At 37.6% G+C, this 26,167-nt stretch overlaps 1 protein-coding gene across 2 annotated transcripts in view; it reads right to left on the bottom strand.

The window, feature by feature from the left end:
• pdzd2 (PDZ domain containing 2) overlaps window positions 1–26,167 on the bottom strand; it is a 366,506-nt gene that overhangs the window by 100,368 nt on the left and 239,971 nt on the right. For both annotated transcript variants that reach the window (XM_051929601.1, XM_028805633.2), the window contains exons 6-8: window positions 13,451–13,550; window positions 8,377–8,525; window positions 7,606–7,725 (exon numbers count right to left, since the gene is read on the bottom strand). In XM_051929601.1, coding sequence (XP_051785561.1) covers window positions 7,606–7,725; window positions 8,377–8,525; window positions 13,451–13,550 — 369 coding nt within the window. The remainder of the gene's footprint in view (window positions 1–7,605; window positions 7,726–8,376; window positions 8,526–13,450; window positions 13,551–26,167) is intronic.

Below are 26,167 nucleotides of genomic sequence, written 5' to 3' on the forward strand. Positions count from 1 at the left end.
GGACAGAGATGCAAGTACCTGTGGGAAGCACAAAGGAGGAGGACTCGCTCTCTATGTTAATACACGGTGGTGTCACTCTGGACATGTTTGTGAATTTCCCATTGGGATTAATAAAGTATCTATCTATCTATCTATCTATCTATCTATCTATCTATCTATCTATCTATCTATCTATCTATCTATCTATCTATCTATCTTAAATTCCCTAGTAGTTTCCATAAGAAACAAAATTGTCAAACAGAGGTGAAAGCCCTACTCATCTGACACAGGAATTTTCAAGCAGCCAGAATTTCATCTAAGTATTCGCCCATTTTCTGAAGTTGCTTAATCCAGTGCAGGACAGCAGGAGGAATGAAGTCTGTTCCTGTAGCATCAGGCACAAGACATGAACCAAACCTGGATGGTTGCCAGTTCATTGCAGGGCAAAAGCACATCCACTTTTAATCACAGTGGACGAATAATTTACTATTCAATCTTACATGCAGATCTTTAAGATTTGCAGAAAAAAAACAGACTATATGGGAAATGTAATATATTTTAAAAGCAGTAATCATAAACTGACTCAGAACATTACAAAGATGCTGTGTTGGGTAAGAGAAAGATGGAAAAATGTTGATAAAAACTGCAGGATGGGGTTAAGTCAAACATAACAACCCTCTGGAGGTACAGATAGATTGGCACAGGTGATGTCCAACTCTCTTGTCTATAGAACAATACATTTCAAAGGTAGAGGCGGTCGCATTAGAGGGATGGTACTTGAACAACAAGTGAGCAGGCAGCTGTGCACAGCAAGAGACTTTCAGGTGCACAAATACCTTGATAGAAAGGTGTCTGCAACTTAAAGGTATAGACCTTTACACTTTTCACAGCCTTTGTTTCCAAATTCTGTAAAATGCACCACTACAATAGACACCAAGAGCTACAACAACAATATTTATTTTTATAGCACATTTTTATACAAAACAAGTCGATCAAATATGTATATAAAAAAAAAATAAGAATTACAAACCATAAATAAATAAAATAAACCAACCTACCTGCTGGGGATCTAAGTCCAAAAGACCAGACAGCCTAACAAAGAACTTGGGTGAGGTTTAAAAATTGTCTCAAGTAACATTTCCACAGAAGAAGTACAACAACATCATTTGAAAGAACTTCCCCAGGCCTGCAAAGTGTTCAACCACATTCAGGTTACCAGGTTATTAATAAATTTGCTGTCCAGCAGATGGGCTAGCTGCTCCATTGAAATAGAGAAGGGGAAAGCAACAAAGCACACTTTATCAGACCTTTCTTCTACAGTCCACAGACGGGTGGTCAGTTTAATATGACACCCTTCAAAGCTTCAATTTAAAGGTTCATTACACTTTTTGTACAATTAAGTAAAGAATAGTCAAAAAGCAGGCAAACATTTTATACAAAAATAAGCTTAGAGAATTGCAACAGTATTAATATTAGTAGTAGTGTTGTTACATGTAAACACAGTGCTCTCAGTTTCTTCTTCTCTCACATCCTGTGACTTTAGAAAAATAGGTGTTGTTTACTCACATCCAAATTTAGGACAAGCTAGGGGAAAAATGGCATCCAAAGGGAAGGACTAAGGTTCATACCTAACAAGTTTATGCAGCAGTCCTGAGGCATTTCATGTGATATCACTGTTAGGCAAATGGAAAAAATAAACAAAATTGCCAGCTACAACACCACCATGCCTTGTACCAGTTTCAGCCAGGTTAGGATCTGGCTCCACATACCACTGAACTGGGCTCCTGAAGTGGGATGAATATATTATACATGTTTTACATTCAAATACTGCTTTCATTAATTTTCTAGCTGCTGTACTACACTTACTGGAGAAACTAAAGTCTATTGCGATGTTTCAACTTAAAGCAAAAAGACACCCAAAATGAAAGATTTACAAATTGTTTTAGCTTAACACTTGCATTAGATTTGTTACAGCTGAACCATTTCAAGCAGCGGCACACATTTACCATAACAAGTACAGGAAATATAATAAACTAGCATTTCTGTTAGAGTGGCAAAAAGTTCAGCTCATTTCCTGTAGTATTAATTAGACCTAATAAAGCATCTTTGTTCAAACAATTTTGCAGTGCATCATTCATCTAATTTATGGCTTTGAGACTTTTTCCTCTTTCAGCTTTGGAGGACAATTAACTCTTTACAGTGGCGGCAAACAGACAAGGTACAGAAAGCACAAAAAGGAGCACTATCACATGCAAGATGGTGAACCACTGGACCTTGCCTAACAGTAACATCACATGAACTACCTCAGGACTGCTGCATAAACTTGTTAGGTGTGAACCTTAGTCCTTCCCTTTGGATGCCATTTTCCTCTAGCTTGTCCTAAATTTGGATGTGGGTAAACAACACCTATTTTGCTAAAGTCACAGGATGTGAGAGAAGAAGAAACTGAGAGCACTGTGTATACATGTAACAACACTACTACTAATATTAATACTTTTGCAATTCTCTAAGCTTATTTTTGTATAAAATGTTTGCCTGCTTTTGACTATTCTTTATTTAATATTTCAACACTGTGTCATGTCTGCATTTAGGTAGGCTTGTTCTGACCTGCATTTTAAACATTCTTCTGATGAATTTTTTTTATTAAGCTATGTCTGATAGCCAAGGCCGTTGATTTTCCTGATTTACTTGAAATATCTGCTCTAATTATCTGCTTTGATGAGCTTTTTTTCCCAAATAAACTTTCTTTTATTGTTCAAGTAACATTGGAGGAATGATACAGAAGGTACGAATGTGGCTCACAAAAGCAGAAACTGCATAGAGAGATATACAAGTAGGCATTGATTAAAAAAAATCCCGAAAATAATACGACTTTAAAAGACACCAGCATCAACTCAAGAAAATGGGGAAGCATCTGATTCATCAGCGATATTAGTATGCCCACCAGTTGGCTTTAGGGAAGGCGTATCATTAGCATTAGACCAGTGGCTAGTCAGCGAAAAATACTGTGGCATCAGTTGGGGAAACAGTGCTAAAAGATGATGGGAACAGATTATGTATCAAGTAGAAAGTAGTTTTACCTTCTTACTTACACTGCACCTGTTCACATACTATGGGTAGCAAAGGTACGCATTACACCTCCAGACAAACTGATCCTTAAAGCATTAACACATTTTTGTGGGAATGTAAGACTGAAGACAGCAGGCATGCTTATTAAGCCAAAAATGGACCTGAGTCTTGACAGATTAGAATGCAGAGATCTTAATATAAGCAACAGAGATGATGTTTCTCTGAAACTCTCTCTTCCCCCATTCTTCCATTCCCATCACTCACGTTTTCATTGTCTCTCCTCAGTACACGTCCATACCTCTTCCACTTACTTTTCTGTACTTTCTTAAGTATCTCTCCAACTTTTGCTGTACATCTAATTGTTTTATGCCTCATTCTGTTCTTTTTGTTAACTCCACACGTCCACTTCAATATTCTCAATTCTACCACATCTAACTTTTCCTGTTTTCCTTTTACTGCGCACGTCTCCGTTCCATATATCATTGCTGGTCTTATAACTGTCTTAAAAACCTTACGTTTAACTTTCATCTTAATTCTTCGAACATATAATACTTATGATAGCTTCTTCCAACTGTTACATGCACAATGTACTCTTTGGGTTATCTCTGCATGTAGTTATCAATGTTGTGATCCTAGATATTGTGATCCTAGATATTTAAATGTATCCACTGTTTTCAATAGCTCTTTTTGCAGGCTAACTTCTGAACCCTCATCATCATTAAACCTGAAATATTGTGTCTTCTTCCTATTTATCTTAAATCCCCTTTCTTCCCACTTCCTCTTTTCTGGTGCTACACAACACAATGTCATCAGCAAAATGCATGCACCAAGGGGATTGGTCATTTATCTTGTGACTCAAAACATCCATATCCATATCAAAGAGGGGAGGACTTAAAGAACATCCCTGTACAGACCAACTCTAACTGGTATCTTGTCTGTTACCCCAACACTGTTTTAACTAGAGTCCTCACTTTCATGTATATCCTGGAAAATCCTCATGTACTTCTCTGGTACTCCTTTCTCTCTCATTCACCTCAAGACCTCTTCATGTGGCACTGTATCATAATTCTTCTTCAAATCAATAAACGCCATATGCAATGCTTTATGTTTTTCATGATGCTTCTCTATGAACTGTCTCAATGCAAAGACTGCATCAGTTGTTCCTCTCCCACGCATAAAACTAAGCTGCTGCTCCTCCTCTATGGTGGTTAATCATGTTCACAGTGTTTTTTTTGGGTCTTTCTTTTTTTAATTTAAATTCTTACATGGTTCAGTCCTAGCCACTTAGAATTCATCTTTAACTAGAAATTCAAACACACAGACAGGAATATAAAAATACATACACATTATATAAATTAAATGCTCAAAGTTCTGGTATCTCCTGATGGACATAAGGCAAACCTAAAGGACATCTTAATTGATCATTTTAAGATGACTACAGGCATATAAAATAACTTTTGCAAAGGAATAACAGATGGTGAAGTAACATGTGATATCAATCAGAGCACATTTATTTACAGTTATTTAAAACAGGACAATTATTTGACATATAGATTAAATAACTTGCAGAGTCACATACGTAGTGAGAAAGATTTGGAAACTGAACCAACAACATTTTGTTTTGAAGTCCAGTGCTTTAGCCAATACACCACAGAACTGGAGTAAAGTCAACAATTTTGAACGTTCAGACAGACTACATTGCTTCTGCAGTAAATCGTTCAATTGCTCATCTTCATATACACTGATGATCTAAAACATTACTATCAATATGCTATTGCTCCTTCACGTACTGAGGTAGGTGATCTACAAGACTTCTGAAGGTGTTCTGTGGTCTCTGGCACCAGGATGTTAGTAGCAGATCCTCTAACTCCTGTAAGTTATAAAGCAGAGCCACTGTAGATCAGATTTGCTTTTCTAACACATCCTACTGAGGCTTCATTGGATTGAGACCCTGGATATCTGAAGACCAGAGCAACATCTTTAACTCTTCATCAGGTTCTTCATTCCAATTCATGCAGTGTAGAAGGTTGTATTATTCTGACGGAAGATGCCACCACAGTGGGGAAAACCATTCCCAGGAAGTATGTATTTGGTCTGCAATGATGTTTGGGTATGTGGTATGCCTTAAATTAATGTCCACATTAATGCCCTGATCCAGGGTCTCCTTGCAGAATGCTGGCCTAAGCATTACACTCTGTCCACCAGCCTGTCTTCTTCTCACAGTGCATCCTAGTGCCATCTCTTCTCCATGTAAATGATGCACATATACCCAGCTGTCCATATGATGCAACAGAAAACAGGACTAATCAGACAAGGCGGCATTCTTCTATTGAACAGAGGTCGAATTCCAACACTAATATGCAGGTGTTTTGACAGTGGATAGGATTAGCATGACCACAAATAAGAGGTTTTGAACAAATAGTTTTATATATATATATATATATATATATATATATATATATATATATATATATATATATATATATATATATATATATTTGCAGTTGGAGATCCACAAAGGGAGAAAAAACGAATCACGTATCATAAAATAGTTTTATTCCTGAGCTTTCAACCCCTATCAGGGGTCTTCATCAGAGGATAATGCTTAGACTTACAAGAATCAAAGGCAATATATAGCAACACATTCAGGGGGGTGGGGGTGGGTGGAGGTGACTAAGTCCGTATGATCAAAAGGGGGGGGGGGGGGGGGGGTTATCGTTAAATTAAAGTGCATTTGTCCTTCTTAAGTTGGCATATGCTGGGTTTATGTCCAAGTGTCTGTTGATGGCATTTTCATCTGATAGCCAAGACTCGGCCAACTCTCTGGCGCTTTTTGTACTGGCCTTAAATTTTACTTTCACGTTGTCCCAGTTGAATGTGTGTCCTGTCGATTTAGTATGTGCATATATCAAAGATAGTGCGTCCTTTCTTCTCACCTCGAATGGATACTCAAAATCATTCATTAATCAGAGTCTACACAGCAGGCGCCAAAGGAATCAGCATACAAGCGACGTACATCAGAACCCCCACCCCACCTGGCATTCACTCCCATACCACCATAATGTGTCAGAAGGTACGGCACGCACCCTGACCAAGTGGGGCATCAAAATAGCACATAAACCCACCAACAATCTGCGCATGGTCCTGTTTAATGCTAAAAACAAGAAATCGACAGCCGAAACACGAAACGCAGTTTATAGTATTCCATGCAATTCTTGCTCAGCTGTATACATAGGACAAACGTCAAAAAGAATTTCAACACGTGTACAGGAACATCGCAACGCTGTCAGAAGAAAGGACGCACTATCTTTGATATATGCACATACTAAATCGACAGGACACACATTCAACTGGGACAACGTGAAAGTAAAATTTAAGGCCAGTACAAAAAGCGCCAGAGAGTTGGCCGAGTCTTGGCTATCAGATGAAAATGCCATCAACAGACACTTGGACATAAACCCAGCATATGCCAACTTAAGAAGGACATATGCACTTTAATTTAACGATAACCCCCCCCCCCCTTTGATCATACGGACTTAGTCACCTCCACCCACCCCCCCCCCTGACTGTGTTGCTATATATTGCCTTTGATTCTTGTAAGTCTAAGCATTATCCTCTGATGAAGACCCCTGATAGGGGTTGAAAGCTCAGGAATAAAACTATTTTATGATACGTGATTCGTTTTTTCTCCCTTTGTGGATCTCCAACTGCAAATATGCAAACCGTATCACAGACCTTCTCTTCCATATATATATATATATATATATATATATATATATATATATATATATATATATATATATATATATATAAAACACACCAGCACTGTTCTCTCAGACCCACCTTCAAAACAAATAACTGTTATTTTCTTCCTGAATCACACAATTTGATCATTTTTGAATTGCAGTAATATAATATACTTTCTCACCCATCTTCTTCACTACTGTCATGGATCTTTTTTGAATGCTACCTACTGCTAATAATGCTTCTAGGCCTCCTTCTCAGTGACTTTTTCTAATCAATTTATTTATTCATGCAGTCTAGTGATCGTGTGACTTATTCTACCTTTAGACATACCCCTGTGGATTTTTTCAGCTTTTTGTTTTGTGGCGTTCAGATATTTGGATTTTGACTACTGTTCTTATTTTTTGTATATTCTTTGCTTTGTGGATTTTGCTATTGGCCCTTGCTCATTTCATATTTAAAAAAGATATTCTTGTGTTTTATACCATTATTATTATTATTATTAATTTTATTGCTCTCCTATTTTGTGATCATAGTTTTTGACCATGACTCCTGACACTAATTCTGTTAATGAATATGCATTTCAGAATCCACTTTTAACCTTCACAATTAAAGTCTTTGCATTATTAAATAAATTACTCCACTCCTGGTCCAAAGATGGCTTTCTGCTAATCAGAAGGCTGCTCCAGATCACCATGAAAAGCTTGCAATGCAAAGTATGAATGTATGGTGTACATGTCTTCTTACTGTATAAAAAAGAATAATGCAACATAAATGTTTGATTTTCACACACCAAAATTACAGGAAGCTTACCTTGCCTTGCCCTTTCATCAAAACAATGTTGGATATAATTGAAGGCTGGGCAAGTCTCCATGGAGACTCAACTTGAGCAGTACTGAGAGAGCGAGACGACTTCTTTATGATTTGATATTCCTGATGGGACAGAGACAGAGATGAGATTTGCTTTTATAATACTGTAAAATCTATGTCATTTTTAGGATCTGCTAGTACTATCTCCATCTTATATAGCATGGCCACCAAGAAGTTATGGATCACACCGCATGTTTGTCATATGCCTAGCAACCACCTAGCATTACAGCAAGCAAAAGTACTGAAACAGCAGTACCTATAAGAAAACACCTATAGAATATTTTGACATAGTATCATTACTAAAATAATGATAAAAAAATCTAAACAAATTTAAAAAAAAAACTGACACAAAAATAAACACAATAAACAAATGAATAACATGTCTAAATTAATTTATCGACACACTCCTAACATATACCAATGGACACAGCAAAATATAACTTCCTAAAGTGTAATCAGCTTATGTGTTATTTAGAGTGCCAAGCTGGTTGATTAATGCATTTATAGGAAATTGATAATTCTGACATTTTAGGAAGGACCACCTCATATTCTGCTTCTACTTGTCACATCAAAATAGTTAACTAATTTTTTAATAGGTTTTCATGGGTAAAACTGCACATTTTCATATTAACATACCATTGAAAGCTCCTTTATTACTGTAGTCTCTACTGCCTTATAAAAGAAAAGGAAAACACAAGTTCAGTTAAGACTGACCTGACGAATGCCCACTGTGTCAAGCTGTTGAGGGAGGGAATGCTTGCGGCCTCCTCGTGTAGGCTTGTCTGGTGAGTCACAGCTAAGATCCCCATTCTCAACAACCAGCTCATCATCTTCTCCTACTGACTCTAAGCGACTTCCTCCACCTGAAAGGGAGAATGAAAACTGAGAATGTCAGATAAAGGACTATTATTGTGGAACTGCAGAATGGTGTCCACCTCAGTGATTTTCAGAGCTATGTTGTCAGGAGACTTGTGCTTCTACTAAAATTAGCTGCTAAAAATTCTTGCTGTAAAACTTGACTCTCATGATGTTTCTAGCTGTAGTAAAATCAGAGGTACTGGCATCAAAGACTTAAGCCACCTTCACTAGTAAGCATCTGGAAGCTGGGTGGACACACTTCGCTCGGATAGACTCAGTCCAAAAATGACCTATTTAGTTAATGTGTGAGTTCATCATTTGTAAGACAAAGGGGTAAGGTTCAAGTTCAAAAGTAATGTCAAGCGTGCATAGTACATTAATATTCTTACTTGCATATATCTCTCACAGACTATTACAAGTAATACAATACTAACAACAGGCAATTAATTATACTGTTTGCCTTTTTACTGCGTTGGGTTGGCACCCTGCCCAGGATTGGTTCCTGCCTTGTGCCCTGTGTTGGCTGGGATTGGCTCCAGTAGACCCCCGTGACCCTGTGTTCGGATTCAGCGGGTTGGAAAATGGATGGATGTTTGCCTTTTTAAGGCAGCAGGTGTTGTATGTGTCCTGAACAAAAGGATGGTGGGTGCTGGTTATATACTGTGCCTCTCAACCCTCCTGCCCCCCAAAATATCTTTTATGATCCTGAGCTGGGTAGGTGCCATACTAGAATGTGATGCAGCCAGTAATGATGTATTCCACTGTGCACCTGTAGACGTTTGTGTGGACAGACATAGAAAAGAGAGGTGTCCTCAGACATCAGTAGCAGCAGAGGAGATGGTTAGCCTGTACGACAAGAACGGGGATGTGCGATGCCTTCTTCAGTTAGTAATGGTCATTCCGAGAAATTTAAGGCCGATCACTCTTTCATCTGCATTCCCCCTGATGTAGATAAGAGTGTGGTCTGCCTTCCACTTTCATACGTCTACGACCAGCTCTTTGGTCTTGCTGACATTAAGGGCGAGCTTCTTGTCCCAGCTCTACTGAATCAGCAAGCAAACCTCTTCTCTGTAAGCTGTCATCAATGTTTGTGATTAGTTCTATGATGGTGGTGTCAAGACCAAATTTAATGATGGATGTGGAGACAACACAGACAGTTAATACAACACTATACAGTATATTAAATTCAGCATCACAATATGTACACAATATACAGTATATAAGAAACATGCATGCAGTTGTTCCTGAATCTAGTGGAATTAGTGGTAACAGTCATGTACCATTTGCAGAAACGAAGGATGGTGAAAACGTCCTTTACATGATAGCTGAGGTTTTCAATAATACTGCTTGCTTTTCTAAGGCAGCATGTATTACATATGTCCTGGACAAAAGGCAGTTGGTTGAAAGTAATATCTGTGCCACCTTCACCACCCACTGAAGTAGCATGTGGTCCCAAGGTCAGCGGGTGTCATTATAGAATGTTACAGTCAGTGAGTATGACCTTCACTGTGCAACTATAAAAGATGATGAGCATAGATGGAGGCATCCAGGCCTTCTTTAGACATCTGAGAATGGTGGTGAGCCTTCTTGACATAGCTGAAATGTGTTGTGCCCCATATAGGTCAACGGTGATGGTAAATCCAAGGTGTTTTAAGTTATTCAATCCTCCATGGCATTTTTGTCTATGCAGATGAGAGTGTGGCCTTCCAACTGCTTCTCTAAAGTATATGGCCAGCTCCTTGGTTTTGCTAACATTAAGGGTGAGATTGCTGTCCTTGCTCTACTGTATAAGAACACAACCCTCTTTACTGTAAGCCATTTTATTATTGTTGATGTTCATGCTTGTGATAATGGCATCATCAGCAAAATTAATGATGTAAATGTGTCTGGTCACACAGTCAGAGGTGAACAACAAGTTCAGCAAGGAGCTCAGGACAGTGCGTAGGAAGTGATACTACCAACCTGCACATGCTGACATCTGTAAGTAAGAAAGGCCAAAATCCAGTTTCAGAGGATGGCCATAAATTCTCAAGTTGTGGAGCTCAGTTATCAGCTTTTATGGGACAATCTATAAAAACTACAACTTTTAATTATCCAGGTGTGCCAGAAATAAATACTATGAAAAGTAAGAAACATGTCAACTTTGGTGCACTATATGATCAGCTGTGGAGGCCAGAGTATCTGGAGTTCCACTAGATATGTCCCAACACTACTGTCTAAAAAGCATTTCATCACAGTATTTATGACTGTAGTCACTGAGACATAACACTTTCATGTTCTTTTGCAAGCATTTTTTTAAATCAGATAGATAGATAGATAGATAGATAGATAGATAGATAGATAGATAGATAGATAGATAGATAGATAGATAGATAGATAGATAGATAGATAGATAGATAGGATAACTTTATTAATCCCAAGGGGAAATTCACACACTCTAGCAGCAGCATACTGATAAAAAAACAATATTAAAGGGTGATAAAAATACAGGTATACCAGACAATAACTTTGTATAATGTTTACGTTTACCCCCCACGTGGAATTGAAGAGTCGCGTAGTGTGGGGGAGGAATGATCTCCTCAGTCTGTCAGTGGAGCAGGACAGTGACAGCAGTCTGTCGCTGAAGCTGCTCCTCTGTCTGGAGATGATGCTGTTTAGTGGATGCAGTGGATTCTCCATGATTGACAGGAGCCTGCTCAGCACACGTCGCTCTGCCACGGATGTCAAACTGTCCAGCTCCATGCCTACAATAGAGCCTGCCTTCCTCACCAGTTTGTCCAGGCGTGAGGTGTCCCTCTTCGTTATGCTGCCTCCCCAGCACACCACCGTGTAGAAGAGGGTGCTCACCACAACCGTCTGATAGATAGATAGATAGATAGATAGATAGATAGATAGATAGATAGATAGATAGATAGATAGAACATCTGCAGCATCTTATTGCAGATGTTGAAGGACGCCAACCTTCTAAGGAAGTATAGTATATAGTATAGTATAGTATATATAATCAGGTGTGAATCATAGTTTCTCTCAGTGGAGTATTAATGTTGTCTGTGAACACAATAGCTAACTGATTGCTGCAAAGATTTTAAAACACATCCTGAAATTCCAACCAGACTGGCAATGTGCACATGTGGGATTAAGGAGGAATAAACACCTCTAATAGAAAGAGGCTCTTGTAGACATTGCCAGGGATTTTTTAGCTTAATCTCCGCTTCCTCTGAAAGACCCGTAACGATGCCCGTCCTAAACAACAAACAGCAAACATCATAAGTAGGCCCAACCAGCATCCTTTACAGCCACTTGAAGAGTCTGTTATGATACCACTGTGCTATAATTTACAAAAACTGTACTTTATATAACATAAAATAAAAAACCTATAATGGTATATTATGACAGATTATTGAAAAATTATTAATAAATTATTTCTTTGTGAACACAAGAGGTGTTTAAATAAAACGTTTGCTATAACTTTGAAGAAACAATGTCATTCATTAAAGACAGATGAGGTGTAGCTCTACATATTAAATAATATTCAGGCTTAAAAAATTAACAGAGCAGCAGGAAAATGTCTGCTGTTCAATGAGGACGAAATTTTGTGTGTGGACTGGAATCTAGTACAGTCCAGCCAGTTTGGTCAGTTAATTGCCAGTATCCAAACAAAGACAGGGAAAAAATTTTTAGAAAAACAGAAATATAAACTATTCATGCAGAAAGACTGGTTTCAGTGTGGGATTTACTTGAAAAATGTAAAAACTTATTTAGCCAGACAAGAAACTCTTGATTCCTCTTGCCCAGTGGTAAAAAAAAAAAAGTGAGACACAAGTTCTTTTAAATTGATGGGGAACTCCATACTGAAAGACTATAACCCCATGCAAAATATATATATACAGCAAAGATGTTGAACTCTGGTCCTGGAGGGGCGCAGTGGCTGCAGGTTTTCATTATAACCTTTTTCATTAGTGACCAGTTTTTGCTGCTAATTAATTTCTTTTGCCTTTGTTTTAATTAACTTCACTCAGGCTCTTTAGTTGTTTCTCCTTCCTTAACTAGCAGTCAAACAGTAATGAGACACAAAACGAGCCGTCACATGACCAGCTCACCTGTGCCCATCACACAGAATCTGAAAATAAAGAAAGGTGAAGGTCTCAGTAAGGTTGATCTCTCAGGTCACCAAAACATGTTGACAGCGTTCTTAGAAAAAACAGAAAATCAACAGTTTTGAAAATATCTGCTGTGGCAGAATGAGAGCAGCAACAAGCCATGGAATTAAATAAGGGGTTTAATTAACAGCAAGAATCGGCTTCTAATTAAGTGACTGGTTGGAGTGAAACTGGTTGGAGTTTGAAATCCCAGTTTAGCTGGTCATCTGTTGGCTCGTTTCACATCTCATTTCTGTTTGGCTGTCATTTAATGAAGAAAGGAATAAATTCAGAGGACTGAATCCTTAAAAACAGGGTTATTAAAATGAAGGGAAAAGAAGTTAATTAGCAGTTAATTAGGAAAAGGGTTATAATGAAAACCTGCAGCCACTGTGGCCCTCCAGGACCGGAATTCGACACCACTGATATAGAGTATATACTATATGTCTTTCTTGATACTTTAAAAAAAAAAAAAAAAAAAAAAAAAAAAAAAAAAAAGTAAAATTCACTACAATACCACACTAGGCAATATGAACATATCATGCATAGATGGGAATTGACAGAACTCAAAGTGCTCAAGGATGTCTATATAAGACAACTTAGTTAGGTTTTCTCCACATCATTGCAATTCTTGATTAAATACAATAAAAATTTTTTGGTGACATTAAATATATACAGTGGATATATACTGCATTTATATGTGTGTGTATGTATATACTGTATACATAAATGTACAGTAAATAAACATTTTCCATTCAGTAAGTTGACATGCAAAGGTTCAAGCTTTGCACCTTGGGAACGACTTCGGAATTTCATTGGTATTGGACTTCTGCAGCATCCTTTTGGCTCTTCAGTCCGCCCGTGGTCTTGAAGCTTATCTGTTTCCGAAATCTGAAACAATACAAAACCAAAGTAATAGGAGGGGGGTTCTTGTAATGCATTATTAATATAGTTTAATAAGATGCTGTCAGAGGATACAATGAGTTAACATGGACATATTTCTTTAGTAAATGCTGTGTCAAAACTGTTTTCAACATTAAAAAACTATTCAGCCATCTGTTGTCAAAACTTGCTTTTTTCCATTAAGAGCTCATGGAGCTGAAATATGTCCCTACGGTATCAGGCATAAGATAGTCCACTCTTACACAAATAGCCACACTTACTCACTCATACAATCAAGTAACCAACATTCATATTTTGGGAAATAGTAGGAAAACAGATTCTCTGGACGAAACCCACACATACTTGGGAAGAAGGTGCCATCAGCAATAATAACATTGTGTCACTCTACCACCCTACTAGGTGGGGACAGGAGGCAAATTCTGTTTAAAGATGGTTGCATTAACAGGATGGTGTTAATTAATAGGTAACCTCTCCATATACTCAATTTTCCTTCTTTAGGGAATCTGCATATCCTAGGAAAGAATGGTTAATATGTAGAACAAATGCTGAGGGTGGAATGGATTAATAGTCTTTGATTAGTTGTATACACATTGTGTTTAGGCACAGGGCACAGGATTTTAGAGCTGTGCAGTGCTTGCTAGCGCTGACACAATGGATAATTACTCTTTTTTTTTTGTTGCTCGTATGGTAGCTTGCTATCAGTAAAAAACACACTTACTCTAGCCACACGAGAGACTTTCTCTTTTCTTAGGCTCCCCTGCAGAAGATACCGAAGCTGCTTTTTTAATATGGCATATTAAGTCATAGTGCTATAAAATCAGCACTGTCTCCCCTGGCTGATATACGAGTCAGCACCATTACTGTATATCAGCCCCAGAATATTTCAAATAAAGTACTGTATCAAAAAGGGAGATTAAATCAAATGTAGATAACATCTTGTATAATGTGCTCTACCATAGAGCACATTACAAAGGCATTCATGTTAAACTATAACAAAAGATAACACTAGCATTGATTTAACCAAATTTGGAATCAAGAAATCTGATGGATGGAAGCAATGTCTTAATCAATGACTTTAAATTAATTCTTTACCCTATTTATTCCTGTGAAGGTTTACTGAGAGCCGAAGTGATCCCACCTAATTAAATTCATTGCCAGCAATTTGACGAGTTGGTTAAAATATTCGTAGATGTAATAATTTAAAGAATCTTTTATGTAAAATTTCATCTTGGGTGAAGCATTTTACAGTAATGCAAAATGTTATATACTGTACTTAGTAAAGAAACAAATCACCACTTCATGTAACTGACCTTTTTTATTCAAATAAATAGCAATAAAATTCAGTACTGTAAAGAACCTTCATTTCTTTCAAATTATTCAATGCCGTCTGTCCCAACTTTCATTTTATAGGACAAATGTAAAGCATCTGTAGCATGAAAGCTTATCTCTTCATTTCCTGTACTTTATAATATCAATGTACTTCCTGTTACTGCCGCATGACTTTACATTTTTTATTTTCCACTTCAAATAGAAATTGAACTTTCTTTCTGAACACTTACTGAGACCATGTTATTTTTTTGGCCTCCTTAACCTTCTTGTAGTTCCTTCCGTGTTAAGGATACAGCCAGCTGACAAAGTGCCCATACAGTATAATTCAAAAAAGATGAGCCTCTCATAAGGAAAAGCATGTGTTAGTAATCTCCAACCTGTACATCTACACCAAACTTTCTAATAGATAGATAGGGTTATTTTAATTGAGTGATTTAGATGCTGTATACCACATTGAAGTAAAGATGATTGTTCATGGTTATCTTCAGAAAATGCAAAACAATACTGAATAAGAGGATCATAAAATGTTAGAAAATGCACATGTGGCACATCATTTTGTTACATTTAAAAACTGAATGTTGGAACATTTTTATTTTTTTTAGTTATTTCAAAGAATCACATTTTTGTTTAGTACATATTTTTGTAACATTAAGTTATACTCAAGAATAACACTGATAACAGAATGAAATTAGATGTGTTAGTATCCTACATGAACGTCTAGAATGTTTTTCTTTTCTAAAATTATTAATAACGCAGGAATTCCAAAAGTCTTATATTCAACCGTTGATTACTTTTTTAAACACAGCTTCATTGGCACTCAAAGCATCAGAGGTTAAAAGTGAAGATTTTGCAGTATATTTTAAAGAAAAGGTAAGTAATATTACACTTACTATAAAACTGACTTCAAATAAAAATTATGTTGGGCCTCAACGAGCTCAACATTCCAAACTAACCCTTTTCACTAAAATTAGTTTATCTGAACTTCATAGAATAATTACTCAGTTGAAACGGTCAACTTGTTTATTAGACCCCATCCCTACAAGCTTCTTTAAAGAAATTTCTGATCTACATATTAACAAAAATCTTGAAACAGTAAATTGTTCATTAGATTCTAGCATTTTTGCAGATTCTTTCACAACTGCTACAATTAAGCCTCCGCTTGAAAAAAATAACCTTGATTGTTCTATCTTAGACAATTATAGGCCAATCTCCAATTGGCCTTTTCTCAGTAAAATTCTAGAAAAAGTAGTTTTTCAGCAGTTAAGTGACTATTTCAATAAAAAAAAATTTCTTCATAAGTATCAGTCAGGTTTTAGATCAAATCATAGTACAGAAACAGTTCTAGTCAAATTAGTAAATGATCTGCAAATTAATGCAGATGCAAATAAAAAATATGTATTTGTTGTGTTAGAATTGAGCATAGCATTTGATACTGTAGATCATGATATTCTTACTGCCTTAGTCTGCCTTAAATCATATATAACTGAAAGGAATTTTTTGTCAGTTATGGAAATTGTGCATCAAAAATATACAATATTCTATGCGATGTTCTGCAGGGATCAATTTTAGGACCATTATTATTTTCACTCTACATGCTTCTGTTACGCCAGATAATTTCAAAGTATAATATAAATTACCATAGCTATGCTGATGATACACAGCTTATTCATCTATTGTGCCTGATGACCTAGAGGCTCTAAACCCTTTAATCCACTGCCTTACTAGAATAAATGAATAAGAGTTTCCTTAAACCAAATAAGGAAAAAACATAATTGTTAGTTATTGGCAGCAATAAACAAAGTGAAAATCCTAGAAACAGAATTAATTATCTGGCCCTGTGAATCAAACCAGAGGTCAAGAATTTAGGTGTTATTATTGACTCTGACCTTAATTTCAGATTGCATATTAATAATATTACCAAGACTACTTTCTTCCATCTAAGGAACATTGCAAGGGAGCAGTCTCTTACAACATTTAAAGATGCCAAAAAATTAATATATACATTTGTATTTTGCTGACTAGATTACTGTAATGCTCTCCTATCAGGACTACCAAAGAAGAACATAAATCGGCTACAGCTTGTCCAAAATGCAGCAACAAGAATTTTAACCAAAAGGAAAAAGTATGAGTATATATCCCCAATACTAATATCTTTACACTGGCTGCCAGTGTCCTTTAGAATTGATTTTAAAATTCTTCTTGTACATAAGGCTTTAAACAATCTTGCCCCAGAATGCCCATTTCCTTATATACAAAATTACAGTCTTAGATATGCAAATTCTGGTTTGCTCGTTATTTCAAGATCAAAGCATAAAAGAAATGGCTAGGCATCCTTCTGTTCTTTAGAATTTAGAATAATGTACCAATAGAAATACACCAGGCTAAATCTGTGAAACATGTCAAAAATCTTCTAAAACCCCCTTTTTTTAAATCTGGCTTTCCTGTAATTATATCATAATATAGTGATCTGAATTATCAGTTTAGCTCTTTGATGTGTTAATAAGTACCAAGCATTAATCCACTGATTTTTTTATGTTTTTTGTCTCCCATCCTGTGTATGCTCTACATCTGCAGTCATGTGAAGTACTGGAGGAAACAAGGACGACTTGGAAACCTTTACTGACAACTTTATCAACTGTGCACAGTGAAGGGTGGGTGACCAGCTGGCCTGGGTCATTCTGACTTTCATGATGCAGAAACTGATTATCATCAGACCTGATTTGCTCATTTCTGTTTTCCGACTGTGGCCCTCCTGAGGTTTATTTTTCTCCTATGGCCATCATATGAGTTTTTTGTTTTCCTCTCCTCCGTGTCAGCTGGTCAGACATTCACGTTCAAGAATCAAGAACTTCATTGACATCTTAAATCAACTGAAACCACTATGGACTGCTTTATTTGCTTTTGTATCTTTTCATCTATACATATAATTCACAAAGTCGCCGCCAGAAGGGGAAGACACCCATGAAATCACGCACACCAAAACAAGACACCCTTGAAAGCACGCAGGAAGGGGCGTGGATTCACTAAGCCGCCGACAAGTAGGAAGGAGCCATGCCCACCAACTCTATGACCATTGGATACGACGACAACTCGCAGAGCCACGCCCACCACCTCAGACACCTGCCTCAGAAAAAACGGCGTCATTTATGTTCGTCTGTGCAACACTACACATGGACCTCTGAGCCACGTTGACTTTTCATTAGTCAACCTCAGTGGAACCTTGGTTCACACAGAGGCAGCGCCAGAGAGAGACAGAGGCACATACAGGCAGCCCAAGAGAGAGAGCCACGCACACACAGGCAGCGCGACAGGGAAACAGAGGGACACACACAGGCAGCGCGACTGAGAGAGCCGCGCAATCCTTTAAAACTGAGGTTAAAACACAATGAAGGAAGCAGTCTTTAAAAAACAATAAGCCCTGTGCCTGTTTTTCATTACCATCTCACCTGCTTCACCGCCCTGCAACAGTCGAGACGCTTTCTCAGCCTGATTAAAAATGGTGAACTCCTGCAATGTTACTATCTTGGTTGGCTTTTAAATAAAGTTCGGATTTGTTAAAATGTTCCTTTTTTTCCCCCCTGTGCTTAGAACTCATTTAAAAAAAAAGTGTTTATACAACTGCTGCAATGTTACAGAGAGAGAGAGGGCTCCCGTGCTTCTGAGAGACAGAGGGGGAGGGGGCTCGCGTGCTGCTAAGAGAGAGAGAGAGAGAGAGGGGGGGGGGGGGCTGGGGAGGCTCGAGAGAGGGGGGGGCTGGGGAGGCTTGTGTGCTGCTGAGAGACAGAGAGAGGGGGGGCTGGGGAGGCTCACGTGTTGCTGAGAGAGAGAGAGAGCGGTTAGGGGGGGGGCTGGGGAGGCTCGCTGTGCTGCTGAGAGAGAGAGGGGGGTGGTGGCTGGGGAGCCTGGGTGTTTATGTCAGTGTTATTCAATGTTTTTACTATTACACTGTACATTCTATTGTGTAATAATTAACTATATTTGTGCTTAAAAATCTTTAAAAAAATATATTTACATACAGTTCGTACGGTCTGGAATGGATTAATTGTATTTACATACAATCCTATGGGGGAAATTGCTTCGGTTCACGACCAAATCGGTTTACGACAAGAGGTTTGGAACAAATTATGGTCGTGAACCGAGGTTCCACTGTATATTGAGTCTAGAAAACATGATCAGCAAGTCTTTGATAGGCTGCAACAAAATGATGAAAGAACGGGCACATTTTTTTCTCACAAGCTGGGTGGGTGGGTGTTAGTTAGTTAATTAGTTACTCGAAGGATTTCAAGATTTAATATGCACAAGCGGTAACACTACAAAAGCAGCCCAAACCAGAAAAGACGGCTGGCAAAAAGTGGCTGACAAATTAAACGCGTGTGCATTGTACTTACTGAAAGCGGCATTACGGATTTTGCAAATGTTCATTTTTTCCTTCTGCTTAAAAAACATTAAAAAAGCATGTGATTATGCGGCGTATACTACACCGTGGGTTGGTATGCAGCGTGTAAAACAGTTTGTTTGTCGCGGATAATTTGCCTTTTACTTTAACACGAAGACAATTTCCTGTTAGATTTGCCTTTGCGATGTCAATTGATAAGGCACAGGGCCAAACTTTCAAAAAGATGTGCATGTATCTGCCAAAACCAGTTTTCAGTCACGGACAGTTGTATGTTGCTCTCTCCAGAGTTCCATCTTTTATTCACTTACTGGTATGCCTGCAGGAACACGAGCAGCGAGAGAGAGCGAGTGACACACACACGCATACAGGTGCGCGAGAGAGAGACCGCTGGACGCATAACAATAATAATACTTCATTACATTGATATACCGGTGTTTTCAGTATTCAAAGCGCTATCCACACAGGGAGAAACCGGGAAGCAAACCCAAAATCTTCCACAGTCTCCTTACTGCAAAACAGCACTACAAGGCAGTGTGACAGACGACCGGCTATGGACTCCGGTCGTCACCCCCAGGCCGCTAGGAGGAGCCCTCCGGACAACATATTTGTGCCCCGAGTTCCAGCAGGGCCTCATGGACTTTGTAGTGTTTTGACACAGCCCTGCTGGATACCTTGGGGGCCACCAGGAGTCGCTGTAGGAGGGCTAGTGGGCTCTGGCATGCCCTATAACCCGGGAGTGCATCTCAGTCACGTGACTGGAAGAAGCGATGTGCTCCCGGGATGAAGAAAAGGACTGTTTGCCCTGACCCGGAAGGAAAACGGACTTGTGGGTTTGGCTTGGAGCCACTTCCGGGTCAGGGGCTATAAAAGGACTCTGGGAAGCCCAGAACACCGAGCTGAGCTGGGAGGTAGGGTGGCGACGTGTCTGGGCGAGGAGGAGAGTTAGAGAGAGAATTGTTTATTGTTTATATGAGTGTGGAGTGGAGGGTGCTTTGTGCACATTATAATAACAAAATAAATAGTTGTTATATTTTCACCTGGTCTGAAGAGTGGTACCTGAGGGTTCGAGAGGTGGACAAAAGCCTTAACTGCTACAGCAGTTAAAGAATGCATCGGCCTCGATTTTGTTTTCACTTCTGTTTACAGCGATCGAATCGTAGCGTGCATTGTTGCAATGTTACTTTTCTTGGTGGCTTATTACATTATGGATGTTTCACATGTTAATTTTTTTCCCTGTGCTTAAAAGACATTAAAAGTGTTTCTCAACTGTGACTCCGGAACAACTCAGTACGCAAGCTATATTAAGCATCAACAACGAAGACTCGCTACACCTTAATGAACAAGTGCTGAAACTTATCCCTACCGATGAAGTAACTTTCACCAGCGTGGCCTCCATCATCACAGACGATCCCGCTTTCAGTCACGGACAGTTGTATGTTGCTCTCTCCAGAGGTCCATCTTTTCATTCACTCACAGTGGTATCCACAAACCCACCCCATTTGGACAACTGTGTCGTTCAGCAAGTGCTCACCCATCAATGCATAATTATGTGGCGTATGTTACGCCGCGGGTTGGCTAGTTAACTTTAATAACACCAAACTGCTTTTACTAAATGGGTTGTCTAGGTAAAATGTAGATACATAATATATAAATATTTATTTTTACATATATTAATTAGATCTGATTGTTCTGTTGTCAACCTTCATGCATAAATATTTTAATTAGAAAACTTTTTTTCTGAGACGAGTAAAGGTTTGTTTTGCCCTTTAGTGGTTAAATTTTGCTTAACAATACCTGGTTGATTTTATATTCAGTATACTTACATTTATTAGAAATTAACATAATATTAATTAATAATAATAATCCAAGTAAATGTGGTATCTCTATGTTTTTGTTGATTAATCTGTGGAAAGCACCTTGAGTTGCATGTAAATGCATGATAAGATGCTATATAAATGAAGTTCAGATTTCTTAAACAAAACATTTTTGAAAGACGTACCTAAAGAGTTAAAATCAGTTTAAGTCTCAAGATAAAATTGTTGCCTGTTTTGGATCAAGATGGAGAGCAAGTCTGGAGTTTTCCCAATAAATTAGTGTTAGAGAAATACTGAATATTGATAATTCAGCTGTGATGGTTAGACAAATATACATACAGTGATCACAGTAGATGCTTTTCACAGTGTATATGAATACACATAAAAAATCAACAGCTAAGCCAAACATCAATAACATTCAACACAAGCAAGTAAAGATTTTACAGTACTATGTATACATGAGAATACTATTACTAAAACATGCAGAACAACTTAACAAAAACAACTTAAAACAATATTCAGTAAAATGTACAGTATGTTTTTTAGCCATCCTTTAGCATGGTCTTGAATGTTGCTTTCAGGCAGAGGTGAGAAACAGAGCGAAGTATCCACACTACATGTCCGGCTTTGTCTCCATAAATAGAGTAGCAGAGCTTAAGTGGATAACTGAACTGGGGAGATTTGCAGTGCAGCTGGTGTGGCTCATAGGATTTGTAATGCAAATTGCTGCAGTACACAAAATTAACTACCAAAAACGTGTCTAGTTGTGGCTCATGCACTACCATGTTTCACATGTAAGCATTAGGAGCAAAGCTCACTTGATACCCTCAGACAATTTAGTTAATGATGGAGCAGAAATCTAAAGGAGCCAGCAGTCTTTGGCAATGCTAATCCAGATCTGTCTGTCACTCCCATTGTCCACAAAAAGCCACTTACTTTACAAGGTTCAGGGAGACAGTGAATGATAAAGAGTAATCCACAAAGGTATTTCCTTGCCATATTAAAAATCTGCAAGCCCTTTCCATCCTAGTCTTAGTGATAATATCTATTAAATCAGAGACTACTGAGTAGCTCATAAACTTTAGCAATTATGGGTTAGACATTAAATAATAATAAAATAAAACAAACAACAGTTTGTTTTACAGGTAAATTAAAATCTATCAATTTAAATTGCAATATAATGAAGAACTGCATAGCAATACTTTTATATATTGCAAAGCATAAAAAACTGCAGCATTATCCCACTGTGATGGTATTGCGTTATCCCCCTGAAATGTCCACCTCTACAGTATATGTATGCGTTAATTTTCTCCAGGTACTCTGGTTTCCTCATACACCTCAAACAAATGGATTTTTGCTAATTAATTTCTAAATTATTGTTATAAGTGAGTGTAGATCTGTGCATGAGTGTATCTTCCATTAAACTGCTGCCTTATCCCAAGTTGATGCTAACCTAAGGTCCTATGTTGCTGGTATAGTCTTTGGCTGCCCATGAAATCCCAATAGATATGTATAAATTTTTAATTTTCAAAAGAAAACTGTATCCACTTATGGTTGTTTCAAGTTAGGGATGACGGATAAGTTCCACTGTAAACCAAAGTCATTAAAGAGAGCTTTCTGAAGAAAGAGGACAATTTATTGAGATATACAGACAAGCTATGAGTCACTCATATTCTGTTTGAATTGTATTTCATAAATTAGAAACAACTGCTGTAAAAAGATCCAGAGTCTGAAAATTTGGAAAAGGGTCTTGGACTCCATACCTAACAGAGTACTTGCAGTAAGTTTAGAAAATGCACAGTGCTGAAGGGCTCTAAGGATTTTCAAGAAGCAGAACACCTCACTATCAATTTTTTAGCTAATAAAATGGGAAAAACCTCAGATATACTCCTTAAGATTAATTTCTTCATAAGGAGAGGTTATATATATTCTAGTGTATTTGGATATTAATTAAACTATGGAATAATCTGGAATGAACACCATGTATACTGTCAATCCTCAGAAACGGAACCATATTTTACTAAGAAGACAAATGGATGTCATTGTACATTTGTGTAGTGGTAGACCATTTCAATCTGCCTGATTCTACAATGTGCCAATTTTGCTGCTGCATCATTTGCTTTCCCATTTCAATTACAGTTTTCACTTATTTAAAGTGGTAGTCATTACAGTTATAATGACATACATAATACATCAAATTTTGAACCCCTTCACAATCAATTCAGGATAACACTGTGTCTAATTTGGATGGAAAATTAGTGTATTACAGGGCACATACTAATACTCACACACACACACACATACCCACACATACATACATGCACACACACACAACGTCACCAAATAAACTGACACAGATCTTTGGTATGTTAAAGACAAATAGAGGTGGACACTAGGAGAAAGTGCAAACTCCACACAGGCTGTACCCTGACCAAGATTTAAACCCAATACTTTGAAGCCATTAGGCATTAGCAGTAATCTATGTGCCAAAGCGCCACCCATACTGTAGATAAAATAAAAACAGCCACATATATTACTCCTTTAACTAATTCTTATTGGTGGCAGATTCTGCAGGATAGATCAAAAAATTAAGGATGACAGAGGGTTTCATTTTACATGGCCACAGCATCACTTTTGGATTTACATTCCCTTTTGCCTTACACTGTATGTACAGAACATGCTGACCATAGTGCTGAAACCCTTTGGACAATACACTGTAACAGGTTTTCCATAATGTCACATATAATTTGCCCTCTTTCACTACATCCAGCAGTTCATGTGTTTCCTAATATTGATCTTTGTGTTTGCTGTTCCTTCAACACCATGGCAACGCTTTGAATGTTTTCTTGGAATACCTGCAAGTTCCCTCTGAACTGGCATGTCTCACAATAGAATCGGTTTGATACTACAAAAATGCCTCAAAACTAGAATAAAGTATTACAGCAAAGGCCTAACAGAATACCTTTGGTGTCACTCTGTCCTGTGTCCTATGGAGAGACCTATGGCTCTTTTTCAATATACTGTAGATGTCCAAGTGTTGCTTACTGGCATATAATATACAGTAAATGATATCTACAAGGTTATCCATGTGCATATACAACTCCAGTGGCTTCAAAACTGATCATTTAAATACCCATACAGCTGAAAAAGAGGTAAAGTAGATAATGATTTCGGGAAAAAAAAAATCCATGACAGGTTAAGCAACAGATGGAGAAATGTACAGATGATGCATGCACAATTAATTTAATATAAATTGCATGTCAGAAAATGATTAGCACTTTTAATGAACTTTATGGGCTCAACAGATATCTAAAGCTTTCTGGAAGTTCTGCTTTGAAAACCCTGCTTTCAAATTCATTACAAAAATAGCTAGCTAATAGCACAACTGTATATTTGAACATCCGCCTATTTTCCACTGCTCTGCTCTTAAATGGAAAACACTGTTATTTAATAGTCAAATTGCATGACATAGTTCAGAAAACGGCTTGCAAAACAGCACTGTAACCTTGGATGGCACAAAAGTGGGGTTAACTGCTATTAAAAACAAAAAAGAAAAAGAGGAAGACAAAGGCCTAGCATTATACTACTAAAACATATAACATGCAACCCAACCACAATCTTCCTACAATATATAGTGGAAATTTGCAATACAAATTCTACTTTAGCAAGAAAAGTTCACCAAATAGGCAAGGAAGACTGACAGACATTAAAGCTGCCTGCTTGCAAACTAGCAGAAATGTTAGCAGGATACTCGCCAAGGTTTAAAAGCCTTCTGTCACACAGTATAAGGTATTAGAAGTAAATTATTACTGCACTGATTATGCACTCATAAAAAGAGCTCTGATTATGTACTGTGGTATTTCAATTTACTACTCAATGAAAATGTATTGGTGAGCATATTGACACCAGTCTGCATAAATGAAAAGCCCTTGCCAGACTGAAGAAGACTTTGCCACTGCCCAGTTGGATATGAAATGAAAGATTCTAATTATTACTAACTGCCATCACTGGAGGAGTCTCTACATAGCTAACTGGAATATTAGGATTATTGTAGTCAAGAAACCCACTTCTGAAGATACCCTGGCTAAAAAAAGAGATGACTCTACTTGGCCGTGCATAATGCATAACTGTGAATAGTTTTTGTACTGGAATAGGAGGTTGTACATTGTTAAAGAATTTTCAGCTTGTACCTGTGATTTCATTTGTAAAATGACCAACAGTTGGCATCGCCACTTTTACCATTGCATACTGGAAGTTCTGCAGCAGCACCCACTAGTAAACAAGTAATGCCTTAATTATATTTGGGGCGGAATGGTGGCTCTGAGGCTAAGAATCTGTGCTGGTATCCCGAAGGTTGCCAGTTCGAATCCCCATAACTGCCAAAAAAAAAGACATCCTACTCTGCTGGGCCCTTGAGCAAGAACCTTAACCTGTAATTGCTACAGGGGCGCTGTACAATGGCTGACCCTGAGCTCTGACCCCAAGGGGTATGCAAAAACTAACAAATTCATAATATAAGAAATTGTATAAGGTGAAAAAAAGAACAACAAAAAAAAAATAGTTATTATACTTGGTTTCATTATACTTGCATAGACAGAAAGACCTGGGTTTTAATATGTGATGCTGAAAGCTAAGTGCTTCTAAGGCACCTCAAAGTGTCTACCAATACTGCAATCCTGTTTTAATTGACCAAGAGTTTAATCAGTATTGCACTATATTGCCATCTTCTTTTATCTGTAAAGTAACTTGTTAGAGTAAAAACTGTAATTGGTGTAACTGAAAGTAAAAACTGATTGATGAACTGCTCATGTATGACATTATTTTATTTTACAGCATTTAAATCAATATTTGATTTTATTATATTTTAATCTTTCCTGTAAATGTAATACTTTTTGTTAATTTCCACAATCTATTGGAAACACTAAGTTGCATTTTAATGTATGAAAGGTGTTATACACGGTAAACAGTTATCACTTTTATCTGATATAAGATGCCATATGTGCAAGGATAGAGAGCACCAACAAGGCTCTGATAAGGCAACCCGCCAATAAAACTGCCTGAAGGAA

Source organism: Erpetoichthys calabaricus, chromosome 7 (genome assembly GCF_900747795.2).
Source record: "Erpetoichthys calabaricus chromosome 7, fErpCal1.3, whole genome shotgun sequence".
Taxonomy (NCBI): Eukaryota; Metazoa; Chordata; class Cladistia; order Polypteriformes; family Polypteridae; genus Erpetoichthys; species Erpetoichthys calabaricus.